Source organism: Panthera leo, chromosome B2 (assembly GCF_018350215.1).
Source record: "Panthera leo isolate Ple1 chromosome B2, P.leo_Ple1_pat1.1, whole genome shotgun sequence".
Taxonomy (NCBI): Eukaryota; Metazoa; Chordata; class Mammalia; order Carnivora; family Felidae; genus Panthera; species Panthera leo.
The window spans coordinates 43,866,280-43,893,299 of record NC_056683.1 but is presented as its reverse complement, the minus strand read 5'-3'; the positions used below and the strand labels follow the sequence as shown (position 1 = coordinate 43,893,299).

General features: G+C 41.1%; 1 protein-coding gene across 4 annotated transcripts in view; it reads left to right on the top strand.

Annotated features, from left to right (window-relative positions):
* Positions 1-27,020, top strand: part of RCAN2 (regulator of calcineurin 2) — a 273,661-nt gene that overhangs the window by 137,354 nt on the left and 109,287 nt on the right. Inside the window, exon 2 of one of the 4 annotated variants that reach the window (XM_042938968.1) lies at positions 10,142-10,302. The exons of the other annotated variants lie outside the window; for them this stretch is intronic. Within the exon in view, the coding sequence (XP_042794902.1) occupies positions 10,222-10,302 (81 nt within the window). The 5' untranslated portion in view covers positions 10,142-10,221. The remainder of the gene's footprint in view (positions 1-10,141; positions 10,303-27,020) is intronic. 4 annotated transcript variants of the gene reach the window in all.

The window sequence follows — 27,020 nt, the reverse complement described above, 5'->3', positions numbered from 1 at the left end:
TATCTGACCCTTGGTTCTAGCATCTGTACATTGTGACTCCTGTTATCAAACTAGTTTTGATGAGAGTTAAGCAAGATATGGTCACACAAGTGATGCTTAATGTATGTCCATCTCCCCCTCCCTCCCCTACCATGTACTTTTCCCCATTCTTGACTGTTCCATCTTTTGAGCATCCCAAATCATTCAGAGCCATGATTGTGCACTTTTTACATGTTGGGACAGAACTTGAATGTATCCATATATATGCCTAGAAGACTATCATAAATAACCCAGTTCATAAAATATGAATAGTTGAAACATTATAAACAGATTCACTGACGAGTTCTGACAAAAAGAATGAAATTATTGATGAAATCAGCACATGCCCTGCCATTTCTTCCTTCTGCGATTGAACTGGCAGATAGCTCTAGGCTAGAGGCCCAGTGTGGACAGAGATGAAGTCTTCTCATTTCTCATCCACTTTACACTGGAGTGCCCAGTGCCTCCACGCGCCGTAACCATCCAGACTGCCTACGGGGCTGATCCTGGCAGCCCTGTATAATTGTTTTTCTCAAACCGATTATTTGTCTCCAACAAAAATGACTTGTCTTGGGTTTTCTTCTTAGTGATGCTGAAATCTGGTGCTCACCGTGCCTTAGAGCAGTGGTCTCCACAGTGTGACCTCTGGAGTGACAATAGCATCACTTGAGAGCTCATTAGAAACATAAATTCTTGTGTCCTTATCCTAGAGCTAATGAGTCAGAACCTCTGAGGTGCAAGGGGGTGCACAGAAGGCTGTGTTTTTACAAACTCTCCATGTGATTCTGATATGCTCACGTCTGGGCACGAACTGCATTAGAAGGAAATACAGAGCACTAGACATGGAGGGACTACAAGACTGTAAACACAGTAGGATTCTCCTGCTGTGAGGGGCCTCTAGCCATCACCTGGCCCAGTGATGCTTCACTCTGGCTGCATGTTGGAATCACCTGGAAGCTTTAAACAATACGGATTCTTGGAGCACCTGGGTGGCTCAGTCGGTTGAGCGTTTGGCTCAGGTCATGATCTCATGGTTCTTGGGTTCGCACCCAGCATCAGGCTCTGCCCTGATGGCACAGAGCTTGCTTTAGATCCTCTGTCTCCCTCTCTCCCTTCCCTCCCCTGCTCATGGACACGCGTGTTCTCTCTCTCAAAAATAAACATTAAAAAATGACAAAAACCAAAAAATAATATCGTGCTTGGGTTTCACCCCTGAGGATTCTGATTTCATTGGCTGGGAGTGTGCCCTGGGCACTGGAATCTTTCCTAATCTCTTGGGTGGTTCTACTGTGCAGCCTGGGCTTGGAACCACTGATGGAAACCACCATGGGCAGCATATTCAAATCACCTTGTACTCTAACAATTGCCATTCTTGGGCCCTACTCCCGACCAATTGAAACCAAATCTCATGGAGCCTGGGCATCTGTAGGTTGTAAAAAGGCCTCTTCCCTGATACATGGGGGAGGTTGAGAATTCTTCATCAAGTGTAATGCCTCACTTTATAGATGGGAAAATGGGAAAACTCCTCTCCAAAAATTCATGTCCAGGGCTTGGTGCCTGCTAATGTTCCCATTATACCAGGCACTCATGTTTTAATGGAGGACGTGCCAGTTAAGACTAGAGAAGGTCAAGGGTGGGAGAATCCCAGGCTCTTGGGCCAGCTCTTGGAGACATCCGGGTGCCAGGTGACCATCGAGGGGAGAGGGTCTCTTCCCTTCCTCCGCCACTATCCCTTCCTCAAATAAGCTGCCCAGAGAAGCTTTCCTGAAATGTGCTTGTGACAGTTAGTGGGCAGGAGGCCCCCCACACACAGTTTGGTCATTATTGAAGTGTATTTTTCATTGACTTGATAAATTCTGTCTCACTCCACAGGATTTACAAAAGTAGAAGAAAGGATTTCTGCAGCAGGGTCTAATGCGGCTTTAAAATGCCACAACCACCACTCCTAGGACCACAAAAATGCTTTTGCCTAGATAAATGTCATCCTAGACCTAGGGCACCACCAGGATTATAACGTTATTGAATTTTCCGTCTGTACTTGTGATTTGCATGTTGTAAAAATACACTAAAGATTTGATACAAAAATTAGTTCTGAGGTGACCGGATAGATTTTTCCAGTTCACATTAAGCCTATGCGTCCTCTGGTGAGGGGAAGGAAAGATAATATCTTGGCTGGAAGTTGGGAGCAACTCCAAGACATTCCGAGTCTCTTCCTGCCCTGGACAGGGTGAAACCCAAACCACCTCAAACACATTTCTTTGTCCTAGCCTCTTCCCTATGTGGTCTGCCTTTCCCAGAAAGTTTGCAATTCCTGTTGCTAACACCTGCCAGAGGTTTGGTATCCTAGTTAAGAAATCCTTATGAACAATTAAAACCATCCTAGCCTCAACACTCACTAGCTATGTGACCTTGAACATGTCAACCTTTCTGGGCTTGTGCAACTTCATCTCTAAAACAGAGAGAACACTAGGGCCTCCCTTGTGGGGTTCCCGAGGGGATTAAATGGTGAATATGGGTTTTAAAGCACTCAGTACCTGGCATACAATAAGCAATATGTGAATGTTTTATGTTTTATTACCATGATATATTTACAATCATTAACTAAATGTTGCTAGCCAGTAACTAACTCCGGAGCTAAGGACTGGTTTCCATTCCATAAATTATCTTGGTGATGATTACGGACTATTTTTTATGAGCCACCTCCACATTTCCGCCTGAATTTTATTTATTTTTTTTATTTTATGTTTTTTTTTAACGTTTATTTATTTTTGAGACAGAGAGAGACAGAGCATGAACAGGGGAGGGGCAGAGAGAGAGGGAGACACAGAATCGGAAGCAGGCTCCAGGCTCTGAGCCATCAGCCCAGAGCCCGACGCGGGGCTCGAACTCACAGACCGCGAGATCGTGACCTGAGCTGTAGTCGGACGCTTAACCGACTGAGCCACCCAGGTGCCCCTCCGCCTGAATTTTAAAGACATAGCCATGGGGCACCTGGGTGGCTCAGTCGGTTGAGCGTCCAACTTCGGCTCAGGTCATGATCTCACAGCTCGTGAGTTCGAGCCCCGTGTTGGGCTCTGTGCTGACAGCTCAGAGCCTGGAGCCTGCTTCGGATTCTGTGCCTCCCTCTCTCTCTGCCCCTAACCCACTCGCATTCTGTCTCTGTCTCTCTCAAAAATAAATAAACATTAACAAAAAATTAAAGACATAGCCAGATGTGGATACTTCTCTAGGTCCTGACTAATGACTCCTCTAATGGCAAGCCCCGGGTCCAGCCGTCTCAACTCCCATTTAATTGCCCTGAGGTCTGTCTTCATCTAGGATGACCAACCATCCTGGTTTTCCCAAGACTGAGGGGGTTCCAGAATGCAGCACTTGCAGTGTTAATACTGAGGCAGACTCAAGCACAGTGGGATGAGTTTGTCATTCTATCTTCAGCCGAAGGCCAGCTGGGCCCTCAGGTCTTGGTCAGTGGCAGCTTGTGCGGCAGCCTGCTCCACTTATCCCTTACTGGTGACACATCCTAATCCCTGGTAGTGATCTTCAGCCTGCATAGCAGGGGAGGACCAAGTTCATCACAACAGAATTATAAGGAGAACTGAATGAATCAAGACTGGCCTCAGAAAATAAATATTGGGAAGACTGGAAGTGCTATTTATTATATCTAACCATTGAACTTGGCTAGGTCCTTTAACCCCTCTGAGTGTCAGTTCTCTTATTTGGTAAAATGGCTGTAATACAATGTTGATCTCATAAGGGGGGTGAAATGCCTGGTCTGGACAATGTATGACACAGCAGTATCTGTCACTCCGTATGTGGTCATTGCAGGGAGACAGCGTGCTGGTGTGTGAAAAGCCAGGCCCTGAGTTAGAATTGCATGTCTCCCATTTACTCATTTTAGGACGTTGGGCAACTTTCCCTCCCTCTCTGACTCCCAATTTTCTCCTCAATGACATTGCGAATGCCAGCATCCCCCTTGCAGAGCTTTTCCAGTCCGCCAGAGCATGGATCTGCACAGGTGTCTCTATCCATGCTTCTCTGGCCATAAGGAATGCACCTCTATCTGAGAGGAGCGGTTTCCCCCAGGAAACTTCTGGTGGGCTGGAAAAGAGGATCTCAACCTCGTAGGCACCTTGGGACCATTTGAGAGAACTTAAATACCACCATCCAGGCTTTATGCCAGACTAATGAAATCCAAGTCTCAGGGAGTGTGGCCCTAAATCACCGAGCTAGCGGGAAGGCCTACAGCCGACCTAAAGAATAGGACAAGAGAGGACAGCCACATCATGGGTTCCAAGTCAGCACAAGATCAGAGGAGAAACATGAATCACAATTGGGCTTTATATTTGTCAATTCAGTTTACCGAGCTGGGCAAGTGTGTGAAGACGAGCAAAAATTACGATCCTTCTTGCCATGCATCCTATTTTAGTCACTGACTCACTGACTCAGTTTCCAAGAGTTTCCTTCACAAGGCTGTGAAGTAGGGCCATCATGTGAGCCTTTTCTGGCCCTCAGAATGACTCCTATCTGTGTCTTCATGGCAGATGTTCTAAGACTACTCTGCAACCTTCCTTTTCCTGAGGCAGCCCTTTGGAGGTGGCAGGTTGGAGATTCAGCCAGCTGGGTCAGTAAAGAAAGGCTCAGCCAGCCCAAATGGAGAAGTAGACCAGCCCCTTGGCCACTCAGGCCAAGCCTGGAGATACATTATTTCCCCACTTTGATTTTCAAGCACTTGAACCAAAGGGCTATCTTAGGTTCCTTGGATCGGACTCTGGAGGTCACCTCAAGCTTTATCTGAGCCATTAGTCATTGCTCAACATCTTTTCATTTCTCTGCCTTCCTTGGAACTCTTGGAAGTAAACGATGCATTTCTTAGGTTACCCAGTGAGCAATGGAAATGGTAGCACGGTGGATTTCCCAAAGCTGTGTTAACGACTAGCTGCTTTGTGATACTAGGTTTTGCGTGATGTATGAACTAGTTGGAGAATCAGTGGCTTTTAAAGGTATTTTAAGCTGTAGCATCTGAGCTGAGTGAGGTTGGGTTTCATCATGGCTTTCTAGAGGGAATAGGATCATAGCCACCACTGCTTCTTAACTTACAGAAGAGGATGCCAAGGGCTGGCATAGGGAAGCCACTGGCCCCACATCAGGCTTCGTTGACACAGGAGTCAGAGCCTCCCCCTCAGAATCCAGAATGGCTTCTACTAAACCCTGCAGCCTCCATGGTGGGACTTCTATGAACCACTTGCTTCTGCGTCTTCCTATTGGAGAAGAGACACTAGCTTTCGTCTTATTCTCAGAGTGGTCTTTTTGATCCAGAATAAATAGCCGGTAGTCTCATGCTTTGCCATATACGTTTACTTTAAAATTTCTTTCAAAATGGTTAGTAGACATATTTGTGACATATAAAAGAGATAATATTGATATTACTGTGCCAATTCTACAAGTCATAAAGCATGTTTGTCTGTTTATTTTGGGCCAGGAATAGGATATCTCATCCTAAAGCACTAAAACACATAAGAAATCAAAGCACAGAATTCTATGAGAACTTTAAGATTTTGAGTAATCCATAATTTCAGATTCCTATTTCTATTTATACTTTTAAAAAGGATATAGTTCTTAATTTGTCACTAAGAGTAAATGAAGCATATCTGAGGTTATTTAAAGACCAAAAAGGACCTGGGCTAGCTTTATCACCTTCTCTTCTGCCCTGCTGCCTCATTCTTGGGATATAATTATCGACGCCACTGTCATAAAGGCATATGCTGTGCGAGGGTGGGTGTGACGAGATAGTTTAGAGTGACCACAGCCTTCACCTGGTCACTCAGGTAACACAGTAGCCTGACTCAGTCTGCTGGATGCCCACATTGGGGGCTGTCGTGCCTGGCTCCTGGGCACACGGTCCTGGAGGAGCAGTGGGCACAGCCCCTGGGAGGTGTTAGATGTGTAGAATTTCAGTCCTACTCCAGACCTTCTGATCCAGATTCTGTGTTTTTATAAGACCCTCAGGTGAATTGGGACACAATAAGATCTGAGAAGCATGGCCATGTATGGCCAAGGATCTCAGTTGGAAATAGCAAATCTCAGTTGACAACACTGTATTTTATACTTGAAGGTTGCTAGGAGAGTAGATATTAGAAGTTCTCATAGCTTTATAGCAGTGTTATCTACAATAGCCAAATTATGGAAGTGGCCCAAGTGTCCATTGACTGATGAATGGATTAGGAGATGTGGTACATATATAGAATGGAATATTACGCAGCCATCAAACGAAACGAAGTCTTGACATTTACAGTGACATAGAAGGAGCTAGAGAGTATTTTTTGGAGCAAATTAAATCAGTCAGAGAAAGACAAATACCATATGATTTCACTAATATGTGGAATTTCAGAAACACATGAGCAAAGCGGGAAGAAAAAGAGAGGAAAGCAAACCAAGAAACAGACTCTTAACTAGAGAACAGCCCGAGGCTTATCAGGGAGGAGGTGGGTGGAGGGGTGAGTTCAATAGGTGATGAGGATTAAGGAGTGCACTTGTGTTGTGATCAGCACTGGGTATTTTATTGAGGAGTTGAATCACTGTATTGTACACCTAAAACTAATATTGTACTGTATGTTGACTAGCTGCAACTTAAGTAAAACTTAAAAAAAAAAAATTCTTACCACAAGAAAAAAAATTGTAGTTCAGTGTGGTGATGAATGTTACTGGACTTACTGTGATCATTTCACAATATACACTGATATCAGATCATTTTGCTGTACACGTGAAACTCGTATTTTATATGTAAATTGTATATCCGTTAAAAAAAAATAAGAAGACAATGATGTGCTCCGCGCTTTATCTGTTCACCACAGACCTGATATTGTGGATGTTTTCCATGTATTTCTGCCTAGTTCCTTGTGTGCTCGGTCCCCACAGATGTTTGCGATCATGGGCCTGGAAGATTTGACTGCCCATCTAGTTCAATGGTAACTAGAAAAAGAGATCAGATCTTAAACTGGGCTAAGAAGGTGTGAATGTAGGTGAAATAACTCCATTTAATACGCCTTTGAATTGGCTACCATGTCTGCTTGTGTTTGTCCTAAATTTGCCTTTCTGAGAACTTGTAATAAAAATATTACTTGCTCTCGGAAAGGTTGTGTGGCTCAGTCGGTTAAGCGTTCAACTTCGACTCAGGTCATGATCGAGCCCCATGTCAGACTCAGAGCCTGCAGGCTGCTTCTGATTCTGTATCTCCCTCTCTCCACCCCTACCCTGCTCGCGCTCTGTCTCTCTCTCTCAAAACTAAAAATAACATTAAAAAAATATTACCTGCTCTTAAAAAAAAATAGCAAGCCTACTCCCATGGTGATCTCACAGACAGCCAGTGTCCTTAGGCTTCTTTGGTGATTGATGTCAATGTAGGTGTTAGGTTAAGATAAAGTATAAATTATTAGATACCAAGTTTTATTTCTTTTACGTTGCTTAACCTATCAAATTATATATGTGAACATGCAGTTGGCAGTTATTATTGTGGAAAAAATTTCTCTTCTTTTTTTCACTTTCGATTTTCACTTTATTCCTCTTGAGCAGTTTATTTCTCATCCTATTATACGGGAACTTACTTATTTCCTGTGCAGAACCCTACTGGACACATGTTTTTAGCCAGTGGTGAGTGGGAGCTACGTGACCAATTTAGCCTCTTAAGAAACCTCTGTGGGTTTCCTGACCATGGAATGCTTCAGTGTTTGAAATACACTCTATTTTGCCAATAAAGGAAGCAACGACCTAATGATGAACTTCCCTCATTTTGCAGTTTTCCATTTTTTTTTGCAATATTTCTTCTCAGTCTGTATGCATATGGCTGCACGGAGAAGATTTCCTGAGAGTCTTTTAATAAGAAACATCCCACAGGGCTGATACACAGCAGTTAAGACCAGAGCTATCGAATTTTAGATTGAGAAGTAAATTTATTGCAAATTCACCTTCATTTCAAGCTGATATCTAAATAAGGTTTTTTGCTTTCATTCATTATTTGGGGAGACAAATTCTGGTTGTGCATTGCAAAAGTTTTGAAGTTCAGTAGGTATTAACAAATACAATATTCTTTTATTTTTGACCAGCTTTAATTGTGGGAAAAGTGTTTCTCTTTTTATTTACAACACTAATTTAAGTCTTCATGCAGTAATAGCATGTTCATTCCTGCCACTGTGAACAAATGTTGGGAAACCCTTAGGGTGATCTAATGTCTATTCAAATGTAATTTGGGAATTGTTGATTAAGTTAGCATAGCATTCTGCCTAAAACATATATGGATTTCCTAGAACATTAGAAAGCTCATAATAAATATTTTGTTTAGTAATTGAAATGTGCTTCGTTACTATTAAACTGATAAGTGGTGTGTGAGGAGACTATAAAATATGTAGACATCAGGTAGCTACTTAGAAAAGATCAGTGGGGCGCCTGCGTGGCTCAGTCGGTTAGACGTCCGACTTCAGCCCAGGTCACGATCTCGCGGTCCGTGAGCTCGAGCCCCGCGTCGGGCTCTGGGCTGATGGCTCAGAGCCTGGAGCCTGCTTCTGATTCTGTGTCTCCCTCTCTCTCTGACCCCGCCTTGTTCATGCTCTGTCTCTCTCTGTCTCAAAAATAAATAAACGTTAAAAAAAATTAAAAAAAAAAAAAAAAGAAAAGAAAAGATCGGTGACTCTCTACCTTGGCCTCACTTGTCAATCACCGGGGGGGCTTTGAAAATGACTGATTCCAGGGTCTCGCACTAAGAACTTCTGGTTTAATTGGTCCAGCACATGGCCCACGCATCAGCATTTTTTTAACTTTATAGTTTGAAATAATTACAGACTCACAAGTAGTTGCAAAGATAATGCAGAGAAGTCTCTCGTGACAACTTTTCCCAGTGGCAAGATCAACGCCAAGGAACTGACATTGGAATCCTGTTGGTAACCAGAAGACCACAGACCTTATTTGGATTTCTCTGGTTTGATAATCAAGACTTTTAAAAGCTCCCCAGGTGATTCTACTATAGCTGGCATTGAAGACTTCTGCTCTGAGTGCAGTTGTTTTTTTTTAATATTTATTTATTTTTGAGAGACAGAGCGTGAGCAGGAGAGGGGCAGAGATAGAGGGAGGGAGACCCAGAATCCAAAGCAGGCTCCAGCCTCTGAGCTGTCAGTACAGAGCCCGATGGGGGGCTCGAACTCACGGACGGCAAGATCATGACCTGAGCTGAAGTTGGACGCTTAGCCGACTGAGCCACCCGGGTGCCCCTATGCTCTGGGTGCAGTTTAAGCTCACATCCAACCATCAGACTGAATCGACACACACATAAATAATACCTGTAGATGCATGTATGCAAATATAGACCACACTCACATATGCGCATCCTAAACACTTAAAACTTCTAACAACAGACCGCAGGATAAAAGTAACTGGCATTTAGAAGCAAACTTACCTGCTGGACAACTGCACTTCACAATTGTACAAAATGTACCCTGGTTTAGATCCTACATCAAACAAAAGATGTCTGCATTCCTGGAAAAGTAAACTGGGGCTTATGACTCCCAGAATTAAAGTCCGTATGAGGAACAAGTAGAAAATTCCATGGGTCTTGAAAGTGTCACTTATAGGCACAATTTAAGTTTGAAAGTCGGGTAACATGGAAAAAGACTCCTTGTATACATAATTATGTATATGAAATCCCCATTTATCATACTCCAAATGCATGTAAGCAACTGCTGTTCTCTTTAAATAAATCAGTGTTTCCTCCTTTGCCACCTGGGAAATTAAACACTGTCCTGGGCAAGTTTCCATGCTTTTTCTCTTTAAAAAGAGTGGAAATGAGTATTAATCAGTTAAGCAGTGGGAGCAATGAATAAACTCCACCTCTCATCCTAGCGTCTACTCTCAGGTATCAACTGTGAGGTTAAATAGGGACGTTGATAACCACTATAAGCTCTAAGCCAAACCTGGGTCAGAGTACAAAACTTGTCCTCACCTTATACAAAAAAGAGATTTCTCCTTATTTGAGACGAAATTTTTATTAAGTTAATGGAGAACCTTGCCCTAGTGGCTGGGATTTATTTACTAAGGGTTGTCTCTGCAGGACCCATCTGTCTCTCTTGCTCCCTTACAGCTCTGCTCTCTGTATATCCCGGTCTCTGGAGGTCTTTCAGGGTGCCCTCTCCAAGAACAGATGATGGCCACAGGTTTCAGATGTGGATGGATGACTCTTGTCTTCAGAGGTCTTCTTCCTGGTCAATGACAGCGCTCTGCTTTTTCTCTGATCCCTCCAAGGTACTCTGTGTCCCCACGTTACCCTGGCAACTTCCTGTTCCTGGCCTGGAGCCTGGAGCTCCCAGGGGAATTTTACTTGGATGAAGTCCACAGACTTATAGAGCATAATGAATGTTTGAGTCAGAGTTTTGAGGGTATTCTTTCTATCTAATATTCTAGGGGGAGGTTCAGTTTTGGAGTGGCACTTACAGGAGCACAGGGAGACTGCTGAAGACCCTCATGTCATATTTCGGCCAAGGAGAGAGGCTGTTCATCCAGATGATACAACTTTCCTGCTCTGGGCTGAGGCCCCTGAAATCAGTCCTCAAGGGAGAAGGATGGGCTGGGAGGGAGAGAAATGGGTCATTCTCAGAAATTTTGGTACAAAGAATCATTCCTTCCTCCTTATCCCATCTATTAATCCATCATTTTTTTCACTTAAAGCTGTGAACCTATAGCAACCTGGGTGAAGTTATTGGAACATTTGATTATTATAGATCAGCTGGATAAAGATAACAGTAGTTTGGATGTTCCTCAGTTCAAGCTTTTCCTCTGAACGGAGATGATGATTGGCTAGTTGCTGTGGTTTCAGAGATCCCAGTAGGGGCCTACTCTAGAATTTCCTTCCTGGAGGAATACCCTACCCTATGTATACCTTTATGCCCACGGCTTATGCTTTGTGTGGGCCTATTCAAATCCAATTATAATCGGACATGGCTAACATTATTTAAAAGGTAAAAGCCGTTTAGTTACAGTGTAATGGGAAGTGTCTGACCCTTTCTAGAAGCCAGCATTAAACAAGGAGAGGAGATAAAGCACAAAGGAGATTCTGAGTCTGCTGAGTTCCTGAGGACATAGGAAGGGAAGTCTGGAGTGCTGCTTGCCACAGAAAGCTGTCACTCCTCTCAATTTCCTGACTTCCCACCCAACCCACCCTAATTATAAAAATAAACAAAAACAATCTGCCCCATCAACTCCCTGAACCATCTGTGACTGCATGCAGGTGTATTTTGTTTTGCTCATCCATCATTGCCAAAAGTATTTATTGTCTGGGTCCCACTGACTCACTTATTTTCCTGTCCGTGAGGTAGCCTGTTTTGCCAGCTTGGCGATGTGTGCTGTTTACTAGAAGAGCTATTAAATTTCTCACCTGTATATCTTGTGAGCGCTGCAGCTAGAAGATAAAGCCTCTTGGAGTGTGCAGCATTGGTATGCGAGAGACTTTCAAGGACATGGCTTCCTTCAGATCTCTGCTAAGGGATCTCAGAATAGAATCAAAATGAAATGTCCACACTGGCTGCCCTTATGGTGTCAGCACTCCACCATAACAAGACATGTTCTGGGCTTGAGACATTTTGGCTAGAATGCTAGATAATTAACAAGTTCTAGCAGAATTGAATCTACATGCAGAATTAAATCTACATGCAGACATATAGACATGCAGACGCGCACGTACACACACACACACACACACACACACACACAGCCTGAAAAGGAACAGAAAGCTCTGACAGAATTGTTAAATACCAGAAAGATTCCTGCTGGAATTATAATACAGTGTTCCTTGGTGTTGTTCAATATCAGGGTTTTCTCCAATTGCTAGCTGTCTGCTACGTTCATTCACTCACTCATTCATTCATTTATTGAACAAATATTTATTGATGAGCTACTGTGTGCCTGCCACACACTATTACAGATGCTGGGGCTGCAGCACGGAATGCAACCTTCAGTGTTCCTGCCGTCATAGATCTTACATTCTGATGGAGAAACCAGGGGAAAAACTAAACAAATTAATATATGATGTGGTAGGTGGTGATAAGTGCTATTGGTAAAAAAAAAAAAATAAATCAGAGTAAGGTGGAGGAAATGGGCAGGTGCTATCTTAAATCTTTTTTTAATGTTTACTTATTTTTGAGAGAGAGAGAGAGAGAGAGAGAGAGAGAGAGAGACCGCACAGGCAGGGGAGGAGCAGAGAGAAAGAGGGAGACACGGAATCCAAAGCAGGCTCCAGTCTCTGAGCTGTCAGCACAGAGCCTTATGCGGGTTCTCAAACTCACCAGCTGTGAGATCATAACCTGAGCTGGACACTTAACCAATTGAGCCACCCAGGCGCCCCTAGGCAGATTCTGTCTTACACAGGATGGTAAGAAAAGTCCACCCTGAAGAGGTGACATTTGAAGACAGGACTGAATGAAGTGAAAGAATCATGTGAAGGTATGGAGGAAGAATATTCCCTGCAAAGCAAGCAACAGTACAAGGGCCCTGGGGCAAGGAGAGTGCTTGGTGAATTAAAGCAACAGCAAGAATATCTTAATGTCTGGAACATAGTAAAAAAGGAGCAGAGTAGTGGAAAATCAGGTCAAGTGGGGGCCAGGACCAGATGGGGTAAGTTCTTTAGACCATGATGAAGATTTTGGATTTTGTTCTCAGTGTAATAGGAAGTCGTTGGAAGGTGAGACCAGGGAATGGCATGAACTGATTGGCTTTTGTAAAGGTGTGTATTTCTGACTTCTGTGTGGAGTAGACTGTATTAGAACCAGAGGGGAAGCTGGGAGACTAGTCAGGAGGCTCTGACGTTAGTCCGTGTGAGAGAAAATCGTGGTTTGAACCAGGGTGGTAGGGGTGGAAGAGGCAAGAATGGTCAGAGCTGAGGTCGACTTTGAAGGTTCTGTCAACAGGATTTGCATATGGGTTGGATGTGGATGAGAAAGAAAAGAAAAGAATCAAGGACTCCAGAGTGAACGGTGCTGTCTTTCTCTGAGATGGGCATCTGTGTGTTGACCTCTGTTGTCTGTGTATATCTTCCTTGCCTACTAGAAAATTAAAATTTCTTGAGACCAGGAATCCTTATTCTTTTTACCTTTCCCCTTTCTCTCCTCTTGGTAGTGACTCTTCCAGAACTTTGCACATGGTAAATGCATAATGAAAGCTGTGAAACAAGCAAATACAACACATAAGATGTTTATTAGTGAATACATGTGCTGGATTTGCTGTATGGTTTGGAGACAATATCTCACTTTCTGAGTTTTCTTGTTGCGAAATAGGATTCATAATATTTGCCTTTATAATGCAAATGCAGCATCAATGTACCTAATTGTGGGTAGCGCACAATATGGGGATATGGGACAGAGGGTCTTCAGTTATCTGTATTGAGAAAGAATAGTGGAAATAATTTGGGGAAAATGTCTTACTGAGGTGTCACTCAACACCATGCATTTCAGACTAGCAAGGTTTATTATCACCGGTCTCTTCTATATCACCGGAAGGCATTGCTGATTGAATGTTCGTTCGCAGGAGCTCTGGAAACAGCTCCAGAATCTTTCTTAACAGGGCACTCCAGGTTACTCTTCCCACTCATCTAATAGTTGGAAGTGAAAGCCCAGAGGTAGTCAGTGACTTTCCCCATTCCAGCCAAGCACAGAGGGGCAAAACCAGAGCCTGAACCTGCACCCTGATTCCCAGGCCAATCTGCTTTCAAGTAGATGTTGACTGAATGATAAAGGCTCATGCAGACGAGGTCAGATGTGACAGGAAGAAGCTCTACTGGTGTGTTAAGGGGGTGTGTGAAGGGCAGTGAGTGGGGTTCATAATCAGTGGGGAGACAGGGAAGCCCCTCAGAAAGGCTTGGCATAGAAAGAACTCCCAGAGTGCCTTGCTTCAACAGATGTTCTCTGAACCTTAGCAGAAAGCTGGCTGTCACCTAGGACTCTTATTTCACTTTTATGACTATTTAAAGACAAAAGACGTATACAGTAGCCTCTTTTATCCAGTCAAATCATGGAGGATGTGATCTGACATGCTACTCAGATGTGGGTTTTTTTTCTCCTTTTATTAAATACTTAAAAAGTTAAAAAGCATTCTCTTATTGTCTACTGAAATGACGTTGCCTACTAAGGTGACTGGGTTCAGTCACCTTAGATCCACTACAAATTGGCTATTTAATTTCCTCAACACAGAAAGAGACACAAACACTAATTCAGTTGCTTTACTAGATGTGCTATCTGTGGAAATCTAGTCTTTATGGTTGAAAATGATGGATGCTTTGGTTTAAAGCACAATAGAGTATTCTGCTCAGGTCTTACCAATAGCCAAGCTGTCCTCTTCAGACTTTGAACAATAAAGGGTCTTGATTATTCATTCTCACACAGGCTCAATTTATTCATTCATATGCCAAAAACCAAACGTATGCCTTCTGTTCTTTAAATATGTTTCTATTAAACAGATATTTCTTAGTGAATCAATCCAAATTCTTGATGCAGAAATGATCTTTAAGCTGAATCTTTCACTGAGTGAAACCTGGACACTTTGAACAGTGACTGATTTTTTATTTTCTTTCTTTTAAAAAAATTTTAATGTTTATTTATTTTTAAGAGAGAGAGAGAGAGAGAGAGAGAGAGCGCATGAGTGGGGGAGGGCAGAGAGAGAGAGGGAGACACAGAATCTGAAACAGTCTCCAGGCTCTGAGCTGTCAGCACAGAGCCCGACACAGGGCTCAAACTCGGGAACAGTGCGATCATGACCTGGGCCAAAGTCAGACGCTTAACCAACTGAGCCACCCAGGCGCCCCTCGGTTTTGGCGGGGGGGGGGGGGGGGGTTGTTTTGTTTTGCGTTGTTTTGTTTTTTGCAGAATTCTTTCATAGACCATTCAGCTTTTTTGTGCAATTGACAATTCTAATTGTGATGGATTCTCTTACTTTGAGATTTTAGTGAATTGGAATATTTTAGGTAACATGGAAAAATATTATTAAAATTTTGATAGAAAAACCCTATCTCCTTATAAGATATGTAAATTATTTAGCCCTTGCATTTTTGGTGAAATGGTTAATAGTATACTTTTAGCATAAGTTTAAATACTTTACATTGAACTTATGGCTTAAACCAGTGTCACAGGCTGGAGAGCAATGATTACATATAAAGAATTTTTGTACACCAGACAGTAATGTCATTTTCCTTACATTGTGCCCTAAATTAAAAGGCATGCTATCGGGAGGAGAAGGATCCAGATTCTAGACTTGATTCTATTATTAACTCAATGCATGACCTGATGTACAAGTTACATATATCTACCCGGGAGGGTGAGTTCCATTTTCCCGTCTGTAAAATGGCAGGCATAGAAAGGATTCATTTCAAAGGTACTTCAGAGAAATATCATTCTGTGAATTATGGTGTTGCATTATCCAAACTTCTGTTCAAAAAACTGATTGGGGTTTTTTTTCCTATTTTTTCTATTATTAAAATGGCACAGATTTACATCACAAAGATTTGGAAAATACAGCAAAATAAAAGAAGAAAATAAAATTACTAGCAATCCTTCCAATTCAGAGTTAGGCACTGCTAACATTTTGGTGCATTTCTTTCCATGATTTTCTATGTGTGTTTATTAAATATAGTAATGGGATCAGACTACACTTTTTTACTTCTGTCTTTTCCTGTGTCATTAATTCCTTTGAGAACATACTTTTAATAGATGCATAATGTCTCACCCTATAGATTTGTAATAATTTATGTAAATGGTCCCTAATGGTTGGACATATATTTTTTACGTTATAATTCTTGCACATAAAGATTTATGAGCGATTTCTAAGTTACCAATAAAAGATTATGCATGTTTATTTTAATGTCTTTAGCACATTCTGGCATCAGGGTTATGCTGCCCTCATAAAATGTTTTGGCCAATGTTCCTTTCTTCTCTATTTTCTGAAAGGTCTTGTGTAAAATTGATGCTTAGTTTATTAATTTTACTGTTCTTTTCAATGTAGGCATTTAAAGCTATAGATTTCCCCCTCTAAGCACTGGTTTAGCTACATCCCACAAATTTTGATATGATGTATCATTATCATTTGGTTTAAAATATTTTTAAATTTCCTGTTAAGATTGTTTATAGGAGCGTGATCTTGTTTCCAAATGCTTGGGATTTTTTACATGTCTTATTTTTATTAACTTCTAATTTTATTTCATTGTGTTCAGGGAATATATTCCATCCCAGTGGTTATCAAAAATTTTGGTCTCACCACCTTTATACCTCCTAAAAATTATTGAAGACCCCAAAGAACTTTTGTTTGAGTTATATCTGTTTATATTTATATTACATATTAAAACAGAAGCTTAAAAATATTTATTAAGATATTTAAAATAACATTTTAAAGTAAATCACATTTTCATGAAAAATAATTTTATTTTCCAAAAAAAAATAGTGAACAGAGTGAGATTGACTTCTATTTTTGTAAACCTCTTTATGTCTGGCTTCATGGAAAACAACTGGATTTCACACTTCTTCATTCAGCCTCTTGTGATATCACAAGTCAGTCAGCCTCTGGAAAACTCCACACTGTACACTCATGAGAGAATGAGAATAAAAGAGAAAAAATAAGTCTTGATACTTTGAAAATAATCTTGACCTTATGAATCTCCTAGAAGGGTCTCTGGGACCCCATGGGTTCCCTGGACAATATTTTGAGAACCTCGGATCTACATGATTTTTGTCTTTTCAACTTACTGAGACTTGTTTTATAATGCAGCACATGGCCTTTCATGGTACGTGTTCTGTGTACATCTGAAAAGAATGTGTATTTCTGTAGTTGTTGGGTATAGCGTTCTATGAATGTCAATTAGGCCAAATTGGTTTGTAGAGTCATTCAAGTGTTCTGTATCTTTTCATCTCTACTGAGTTTTTCTATTCATTTCTGAGAGGATTTTGTTTTATTAGTTTCCATTAATTCCTGAGTTAATTTTCTTTCTAATCTCTATTGTAAAATATCCAACTGTGATTGTAGATCTCTATTTCTCCCTTTAATTCCGTCAAATTCTTCTTCATGTATTTTGATTTTTTGTTATTAACTACATTCATACCTAATATTGTATGTAATTTTTGTAATGTATTGTATGTAATTAAATGTAACTTCTTTTTTAGATCCCAGAAATATAAGAAAAGAGTGGGGCAAGTTAAGATATTTAAAGACAGAGACAAAGAAAATGTTATATTTTCTTAATTGTAAAATTATAAGATAATTTTTATAAGGATAATAAATAACAAGGATATTCTGATATCCTTATTCTCTGGTAGTTCTCTTTATTTTAAAGTCTACTTTGTGTAATATTAATACAGACACAAGTTTCTTATGCTGTTTGCACAGTTTATATTTTTCTACTCTTTTACTTTTAAGTAGTCTGTGTCTTTATTTTTTTTTTTAATGTTTATTTATTTTTGAGAGAGAGTGAGAGAGAGAGAGAGAGAGAGAGAGAGAGCTTGAGCGGGGGAAGGGCAGCAAGAGAGGGAGACCCAGAATCCGACACAGGCTCCAGGCTCTGAGCTGTCAGCACAGAGCCTGATGCGGTGTTCGAACTCATGAGCCGTGAGATCGTGACCTGAGCTGAAGTCGGACGCTGAACCAACTGGGCCACCCAGCTGCCCCTAAGTAGTCTGTGTCTTCAGATTGAAAATATGTTTCATATCCACATGTGTGTGGAATATAAGGATAATCTTTCTTGCAGCATCACATTATAATTCCTTTTTCACCTACCCAATCTTTGGGCTCTTATTATAGAATTAACTTCTGCAGGTGCTGTAAACCCACCATTCATTAGTGTCATATTACTTTAAATAATGAATATTCTCTTAAAAATTTTTAAAATAAATACAAGTTGAAGGTCTTGAATATTTACCCATAAATTCACCCCTCTAGTACTCTTCATTCCTTCCTGCCAGTCGGAGTTTCCACTGGGGATTACTTCCCTTCAGTAGAAAGAATATTCTTTATCCTTTCTAGTAGTTCAGATGTGCAGTTGATGAGTTCTCCTACCCTTTTTTTGTGGTTGTTGAATACATTTTTTTTTAATTTTGTCTTCATATTGCTAACAATTTTATTGAGGCATAAATTACATACCATAAAACTCACCCATTTTTAAGTGCACAATTCAGTGATTATTAGTGATCTTTTAGGGTTATCCAACCATCACTAGATCCGGTTTTAGAATATTTTTATTCCCCCAAAAGTTTCTTCATGCCCATTTGCAGACAATGCCCCTTTTCACCCATAGCTGCAGGCAGTCATTAATCCTTTTTTGTGGGCATTTCACATCAGTGAAATTATGCAATGTATGATCTTTTGCTTCTTTTCATTTAGCATAATGTTTATGAGGCTTATCGATATTACAGCATGTGAGTAGTTCATTCCTTTCTATTGATGAATAGTAAGCGTTTTATTGTATGAATATCCTACATTTTGATTATCCATTCACCAATTCATGGACATTTGTATTGTTTCCAGTTGTTGACTATTATAATAATGCTACTATGAACATTTGCATACATGTCTTTGTGTCAGCATACGTCTTCATTTCTCTTGGGTATTTACCCCATTCCTAGTAGTGTAATTTCTGAGTCCTATTTTAAATCAATGTTTAAGTTTCTAAGGAACGAACAAACTGTTTTCCAAAGTGGCTGTATTGTTGTACATTCTCACAAGCAGCAGATACGTGTTTGCCTTCATATTTGAAAGTCATTTTTTGTTGGATATATAGATCTCGCTTGATAGTTAATCAATTTTATTTCTTTACTTTAAATATGTTATTCTCTTGCATCATGGCCACCATTGTTTCTCATTAAAAGCCAGTTATCATTTTGATTGTTGTTCCCTGTATTTACACACATGTTATTTTCCTCCTCTTGGTTTAATATCTCTCTTCAGTTTTGAATTGTAGGGGCTCAACTATAATGCATTTACGTGTGTTTATCTTGAGGTTTAAAGAGCTTCTTGGCTGGATGCATGGACATCCTTAATCAATTTAGGGAAAATCTTGGCTATTATATTTTCAAATATTTCTTCTGCATCATTCTCTCTTCTACTTTTGGAACTCTAGTTATAGATATGTTTTAATGCTTTATCATGTCCCACAGATCTCATTTTCTTTACTTTAGTTTTGGTCTGGATAAAGAAAGTAGTGTCTTTACACATGTGCTCTTGGCCTGGGGCTCTTTGGGATTCAAATTCGTCATTCTAGCCCACATGAAACCATAAACGTTTCCGAGGGGTTTATTTCATCTGTCCTTACACCTGTCTCTGGTAAATTCTTCTTTCTCTCACTATCACATGAAAGATGAAAGCAGACCTATATCTCTTTTCTCATGACAAGCGCTCATCACTTTATGGAATTTAGTTCACTTAGGTTTCTTTTTTATTAACTCTCTTGAGGGGGTTACAAATCTGCAGTTGTGAGCTTTGGGTGTCTCTTTGAGAGAGTGACAATGGTTTCTTGCCATTTAATGTATTTAATTGGAAGTGGAAGTTTCTGTGAGTTTTATTTATTTTGTAAAGCCTCTTGAATTCTAGAAAGATTATTCCAAGTTACATTTTTACCCACAGAATATTGCAAACTCCATTTATACTCCACCCAAAATAACAAAACCCAAAATTCAAACGCATGTCCCAGAGCTGTGCTTATTGAAAATGTCCTCTTTCATAAATTCACTGATGATTCCACTGCTGGAATCCCACATCTTTCTCCACTTTGCCTTCCATACCAGGTGTCCCAGCGACAGCACAAAGAAACCCCCCCCCCACCACCACCACCAGATATATAGTGTTTATTTTTTTCTATAGCATTTTCCCTGTGATTCTTTGTTCTTATGTATACTGATAAACTAGTTTGGCTTGCCTGAAAAGTAACCTGAAAATCTCTTTCCCTTTTTTTCCTTGAGCCAACAGCCATCCCTCCACAGCCACCTTCTTGTTTTCTCTACTCTTGATACCCCCATTCTATGGAAACACTCAAAAGCAGTATCTCAGTGAAAGAAGGAATGTGATTTCTCAAAATTTTGGAAATTTCCAAAGGTATTGTCATGCCCAACAGACCACTGACCCAACCTGCAGTCTAGGTGTTATGAATGTGTATAATCAGCCTGACATCTAATACCAGAAACTTCTCTTTCGTGCATTCCATGCAGCTTCTTACCTCTCCCTCTTTACCTTTCTCTGTTCTAGCTTTTGGATTTACCACAACGAAAGGGAAAGTAAATGAAAGAAGATATGGGTTATGAAAGAAGATTGACTTGTTTAGATTCCTGCCTTCTTAGGCTAGGCTAGCCCTAGAATGTTTAGAAATATAGAGCAACTCATTTGATGTCCTTTTTTAGGGACATTTTTAGGCAAGTGGAATCTTTTTTTTTCCAAGTGAAATCGTCTTAAAGCATGGGGCATTAGCATTCTGAAGCTTGACAAGATCCAATGATATAATCATAATGTATTTCTAATTATTTCGAAGTTATGTTTCTTACATATAATCCCAATGATTTGCTTATTTATTTGAAATCTCACCAATCATAATCAGTATTTATTTCTAACTCAGTTGTTTAAAATATCATGAACTTTACCTGAAAGTCTTTTTTGATCCTATTCATTTTATCTTTTTTTGCTTTCCAGCTCTTTTCTCAAGCTCCATTTTCTTCCTTGGTCTGTGTCCTGACACATACTAACCATTATACAAATAACAACACAAGTACCTGCTTACTTGCTAATTTAAGCCATTCAAGTTAAATTTTAAAATGAAAGAGTTTCCTCATCCAAGGATTAAATAGTCTTACTTCTGGCTCTATCCCCATTTTGGTTTTGATTCTGTAGAAAACTGGATTTTGCATTCACACATACTTTAACACACACACGTACACATGGATGCTAGTTCCCCCCTCATAGAAAACTCCATTGGCAGTGTGATAGAGGAGGAGGTTGAAGGATATAGGAATGTGATGCATGCAGTCATTCAAAGACCTAGGCTGATCTAGACTCTACCATCTTCATAACTTGGCTCCAAAGATCATTTTGAAGAAGAGAAATGAGGGTCCTGCAAGACATTCTTATGGGCCAAGTCTGAAAGTGGCATATTTAATTCTTTTTCTCCTCCACTGGACCGAACAGTCACAGGATCACCCTTAGACTGGGAGCTGTAGCCCTGATTGGGAAACTCCATTCTGTACAATGGAAAGAGCACAAACCTTTGGTGGACTTTCAGCCACTTCTCTTTATACACACAAATGCATCTGAGGCCCCATGGCTACGCTTCTTAGTTCTTCCAGTGTAAACCCGCAGGACTCTCCAAGCTTGGGGAGTTCAAGAATAGGGTGGTGGCACAGGGGCTTCATGCTGAGCACCAAAGTCTAAAGCAAATAGAGCTCTTCCTATGGTAGAACAACTCAGAACTAATCCACCCATGAAAGGAAGTGAGGATGCATTAGTCTGTTTTGTCTTTCACTCATGCATTCTTTTGCCCATTTATCAGACATTATCTTGATTACTTGCTGTATGCTTTATGTTTAGCAACATGCTGAGTGTACAATAAAACATTTAAACCGTGCAGTGGGGTAAGAGCTATAATGGATTTGCGCATTATGTATTTGGAGGTAATATGCATTATTTTAGTGGTGCAGGCTGACCTTCTAACAAGGTAGCATGAGAAATTTCCAACACAAGGTCTTAGTGGCCTGTTTCCCTGTTAGATTTTTAACATTTCCTTAACTACATTCTTTTGTATATATGCAACCCTGGTTCCAACTTTGCATTCCACTCTCATGGAGAGTAATATGGGTATAGTTCCTGAGTGTAAAGGTCTGTCTGGCCTCACATTGTTGGCAAGATAAATGCAATAGCAGTGAAATTAGAGGCAGGGAGAATCAAGAGGCTACTGTTATAGCCTTCATTGGTTCTCTCTGTGGAACAAAATTGAAAGCCCTGTCTATAACTCACAGAACTCTTCATGGTCAGACCCTTGCCTAACAGTCTGGGTGCATTTTCCGTAGCTCTCTACCGCTAATCTCTGACTCCACCTGGGAATTTCTGCAATAGGAGTCTACTCATCATTTCTCATACTTCACTACATCATTCCATTAAGATGACTTAACAGTCATCTTAATAGTCATCTCCCTACTTGCTTGCGCATCTAGAAGAATACCAAATTACTTAATTTTCACAGTTGAGCAAAATATTCCTTTATTAGGGAAACCTTCTCTAAATGCCCTCCTCTCTACTACGCTTTGTACCAACGTCATTTGTAGAAAATATAATTTATGGTACATAATATTCCATTCTGTCTTAGCCTGTCCTATAATATTGTAATTCTTTACTGCCTTTACCATGATCTCCCTTAGAAGGAGACAGTGACTTACCATCTTTCGATGGCCAGTGTTTTGCTGTGTGCTGCGTGCATAGTATGTTCAGTAAATAAGCATTGGATGGAATGGGTGGATGAACGAATGAATTCCAATGACAGGAAACAACCTACGCAAAATAGAATACTTTTAATAATATGGCCGACATCAAGAAGTTCCTTTTGTTTGGAAAATAGGATCTGTGCAGAAGAGCATTTAAAAAAACAACAGTTGGAGGAGTAGGTTGATTAAAAAAATTAAAAAAAAATTTTTTAATCTACCAGCAGTAGAGTGATGTTATCAGAACTAGTTCCACAAAGATGAATCTGGTGGTAGTAAATAAAAAAGATGAGTGGGCAGGGAGGAATAGCAGACGGGAGGCTGATAGTGGACCCTTGTTATTTTTGAGCTGTCCAGCATCCCACTCTTGTTCTATGTTGAGGAAGCCTCCCCTCTATGACCCTTGGTGGGGCTACCACCTGTTGTTGAGAGGCCATGGGAACCAAAACTTCCCTAACTAGATATCCTGGCAGTTGGGCTTGGGGTAAATGACTCAGGCTTGACCAACTGAACACCACACTCAGAACTTTGACTCCAGAGAGTATTACACAAAGTCTTAGGAACAGTTATATATCACTCATGGCAGCAGAAAAGGAGTGGCGCATCTGATGGTTGTGGGTTCCAGTGGTAGTGTCCTATTTCCTTTGTTCCTACAGCGTCACCTTGGAGGTTATCTTCTGCAGTTTAGACCCTCTTCATTCCAACCCAGTTTCTACAGCTGTTTCTCAAAATTGCTAATTCTGCAAAGGCTACCTGATAACCTCCTTACATGATGCTTTTCTGCCAGTTAGCCAAGAGCCCTTTCTATCATTTGCCACCAAGAGCCGATATTCTGACAGGTATGGAATCAAAACAGTGGGAAACATTGATGGATATCCATCCAGCGTCCACCCCCCTCCTAACTTAGATACTTGCTTGCACATCCATCTGTTCTCACCCAAAACCACCTTCAGGGAAAAGCACCATGCACTTCTTACTGGAGGAGCAGGTTCAAATTGGCTTAAGCCAATCAACAGCCCAGCCCACAGTCCTTACCCCAGCCACAGTCATGTTCAGAGGTGAACATGTGACCTATGTGGGCCAATTGTAGAATGAAATAGTGGCAGTGGTTGCTACTGGCAGCCATCCTGGGAATCACCTTTCGAATGACATTGACCTTCAGAAGACAGAGTCAGATAGGGCCCTTTGACAACCTCTTTGAGCCTCTGGATCAACCAGCACCCCTGGTGTCTGCCATTGAAAGGGATCAGAGGTGGGTGGGGTTATGATGGAAGGTGACTGGGTGGAAGATGTTGTCACAATTGAGACAGGGAACACAGGAAGAGTAGCAGACTTGATTAAGCAGATTAGAAGTTTATGTCTAAAAATGGTACATTTTCTTTTCCAGAAGTATTTTTGTGCTTCATAAGTTGTTAATTTCAAATAAAGAGTAAGGCTTATCAAATACCTTCATCTTTGACACGTCAAACTAAAGCCTTAGCCTTTTTAAAAAGAGAATAGGAATAGTTGTGTAGAATGACCCCTGTTCATAGATTTGCATGTTATTTTTCCCATGTCAGGTCTTAACATGAGAAGGAGAATGGGGTGGGGGGAAAGGGGTGAAAGAGCATGTTTCTAGCTTTTGACTCATAACAGTTTTTCAGTAATGTCCATCCCTGATTAATACCTAAAGACTAGTACCTATTACCACCGTGAGTCACAATCTCAGGTTTTACACTTACCCTTCTTTTTTGCATTTTTTCTTTTTTTTGCTAATGTAAAGATTAGTGACACTGGTTAAGGATTGAAATGAAAAACCTTGAACATGTATCTAACTGTCGTGGATGGATAAAACTGCTCACATTTTACTCTTGTCACCTGCATAACTAAGTTATTTCTGATAAAGTTACCACTCTCTGCCCAGGCTTGGAACTTTAGAATCTCCTCCTCTTCCTGCCTCCCGTTCCCCTTTTTCTGTTACTTCCAACCGGCATCCCTCCTCATGTCACTTCCCATTCTCAGACCATTACCTGGGCAGCCAATTAACTGTGAAATCCTACACGTTCTTTCTCCATGGTGTTTCTCGTATCCACCCCTTGGCTTACATTTACTGTTGCATCTCCATAACCCAACCCCTCAGCGCCTTCTGGAAAGAGTCTGGAATTATGATAATTTGTAGTCCTTGTTCACTCCAATTCAACCTCGTGCACAGATCTTTAATGATCTTTTGAAAGATACCTTATGGAGTAAAATACTCACTCTTCGCCCTGTCACTCAAAGCCCTCATCTACTTGGCCACAACCTCCCTTCAGATCGTATAACTCACCATGGCCCTCTTCACACTTTCTGTTACAACTAAATGGCCCGTACACTGGTTTTTGAACAACTACCCTTGCTCATAAGACCTGGATCCATCGTAGTTGTATGCAGTATCCATGTCAAATGCCCTCCTCTTTCACGAAGGCAGTCTTGATTTTGCTGGTAGATGGAATCTTTCATCTCTATAAGAAACCCACAGTTATCCCTGACACCATCTTCTTGAAGATAAGACTTTGATACCTTCCAATCCAGCCTTCGCATCACTACTAGAATTCTCTCAAAAGCAAAGATGTGTCCAGTTTTCTGCTCCAGCATGTTCAAGTTGATGTAGTAGAGACGTTCAGAGTTTTGCTTTGAAGACAAGTGGTTTGCATCCACCACCTTCTCGCTATTTGATCCGAGGCAGATTATTCCTCGTTCTCTAAATGGGACCCATTGTGAAGTTTAAATAATACAATGCTAATAAATTTTTGCAGTGACTTCAAAGGTTAGCCCTAATTAAAATATGTATGACAGGAGCACCTGGGTGGCTCAGTCGGTTGAGCGTCCGACTTCGGCTCAGGTCATGGTCTCGCGGTTCGTGAGTTCAAACCCCGCATCGGGCTCTGTGCTAACAAACAGCTCAGAGCCTAGAGCTTGCTTCAGATTCTGTGTCTCCCTCCCTCTCTCTCTCCCCCTCTTGCTCATGCTCTTTCTCTCTCTGTCTCTCAAAAATAAATAAATGTTTAAAAAAAATTTTTTTAATGATACACGACAGGATGAAAAATTCCAGGATTCAACTGAGACACAATAAAATAGTAAATATGACATTCCAGGTAGAGGTAAATATCAGACCAATATGAAGGTATTCAAAGTAGGTGGCCAAAAAACTAGTTGGATAGCTGAAAACCTAAAAGAGGGATGAGCAGGGCAAAGCCATCAGAAGTGGAAAGATGGTTCTGCGAGGAGGTTTTCTTTGCAGAGATCCATCCTGGAACCCCTGATATGTATTACCTTAGGAGGGGTTTAAGATGATGCCAGCTCCCTCACCTCTAATGTAACTGGGGGGTAGTTTTAATGAGACAATTGGAAAACCTGACAAATGACTTCTGCTTTATTGTCCCCTTGTCCCCTGTTATTTAACCTAGGGCTGTGTGTGTGTGTGTGTGTGTGTGTGTGCATGCATGTATGTGTGTATGTGAGTTAGCTAGGACTTTTTTGGTTGTTAGTAATAGAAATAGTATCTGAATTTGCTTGAGGAAAGAGGGAGGCACTGGTTGAAATAATACTGGAATATCATAGATATTCTCCTGACCCAGTTTTGGTTCGGAAAATCTTCATGAGAACTCTGACTGACTTTGTCTGATCAGGGCCCCCTCAGATGAATCCAAGATGGAAGGAGGAGGAGCAGTTCTCAGAGAATTGAATGGCCAAACACAGGGGTGCTTAAGCTAACATTCTATTTATTTTCATCCCTGTCATTTTTCAAGTATGTCAGCTTCTTAAGCCATAGCATTGCCTAGTATAAAATGTACCATCTGATTCCTATGTGAAGGTTGCAAAGGGGAAATATGTCTTCTTATTAAAGGATGGATCAAGGCAGGTATAAGACCCTGGGAACTGGGCAAGGAAGAGGGCAAGGCAGAAAAGAAATGATGATGGCTCCCTCAGCGTGCCACTTGGGGATTAGCTGTTAGAGATTTGTAGGACCTCAGTAGGTGCCAATTGGGCAGTAGTGGAATGGCTGTCCTTGAGTCTGACTGAGGGCATTGCCACATAACATGGGGCTGCTGCATAATGGGGACTTTTTAAAAATGTTTACCCATTTTTGACAGACAGAGAGGGAGAGTGGGGGGGGGAGGGGCAGAGAGAGAGGGAGACAGAGAGTCTGAAATAGGCTCCAGGCTCTGAGCTGTCCGCACACAGCCCGACGTAGGGCTTGAACCCATGAGCCATGAGATCATGACCTGAGCCAAAGTCGGATGCTTAATGGACAGAGCCACCCAGGTGCAAATTTTTTTTTTAATGTTTATTTGTTTTTTGAGAGATGGAGAGAGAAAGAGCATGAGCAGGGGAGGGGCAGAGAGAGAGGGGGAAAGACAGAATCTGAAGCAGGCTCCAAGCTCTGAGCTATCAGCACAGAGCCCGACGTGGGGCTGGAACTCATGAACTGTGAGATCATGACCTGAGCTGAAGTCAGACGCTTAACCGACTGAGCTACCCAGGCGCCCCCAGAATGGGGACCTTTGATTTTGTGTCCCTCCT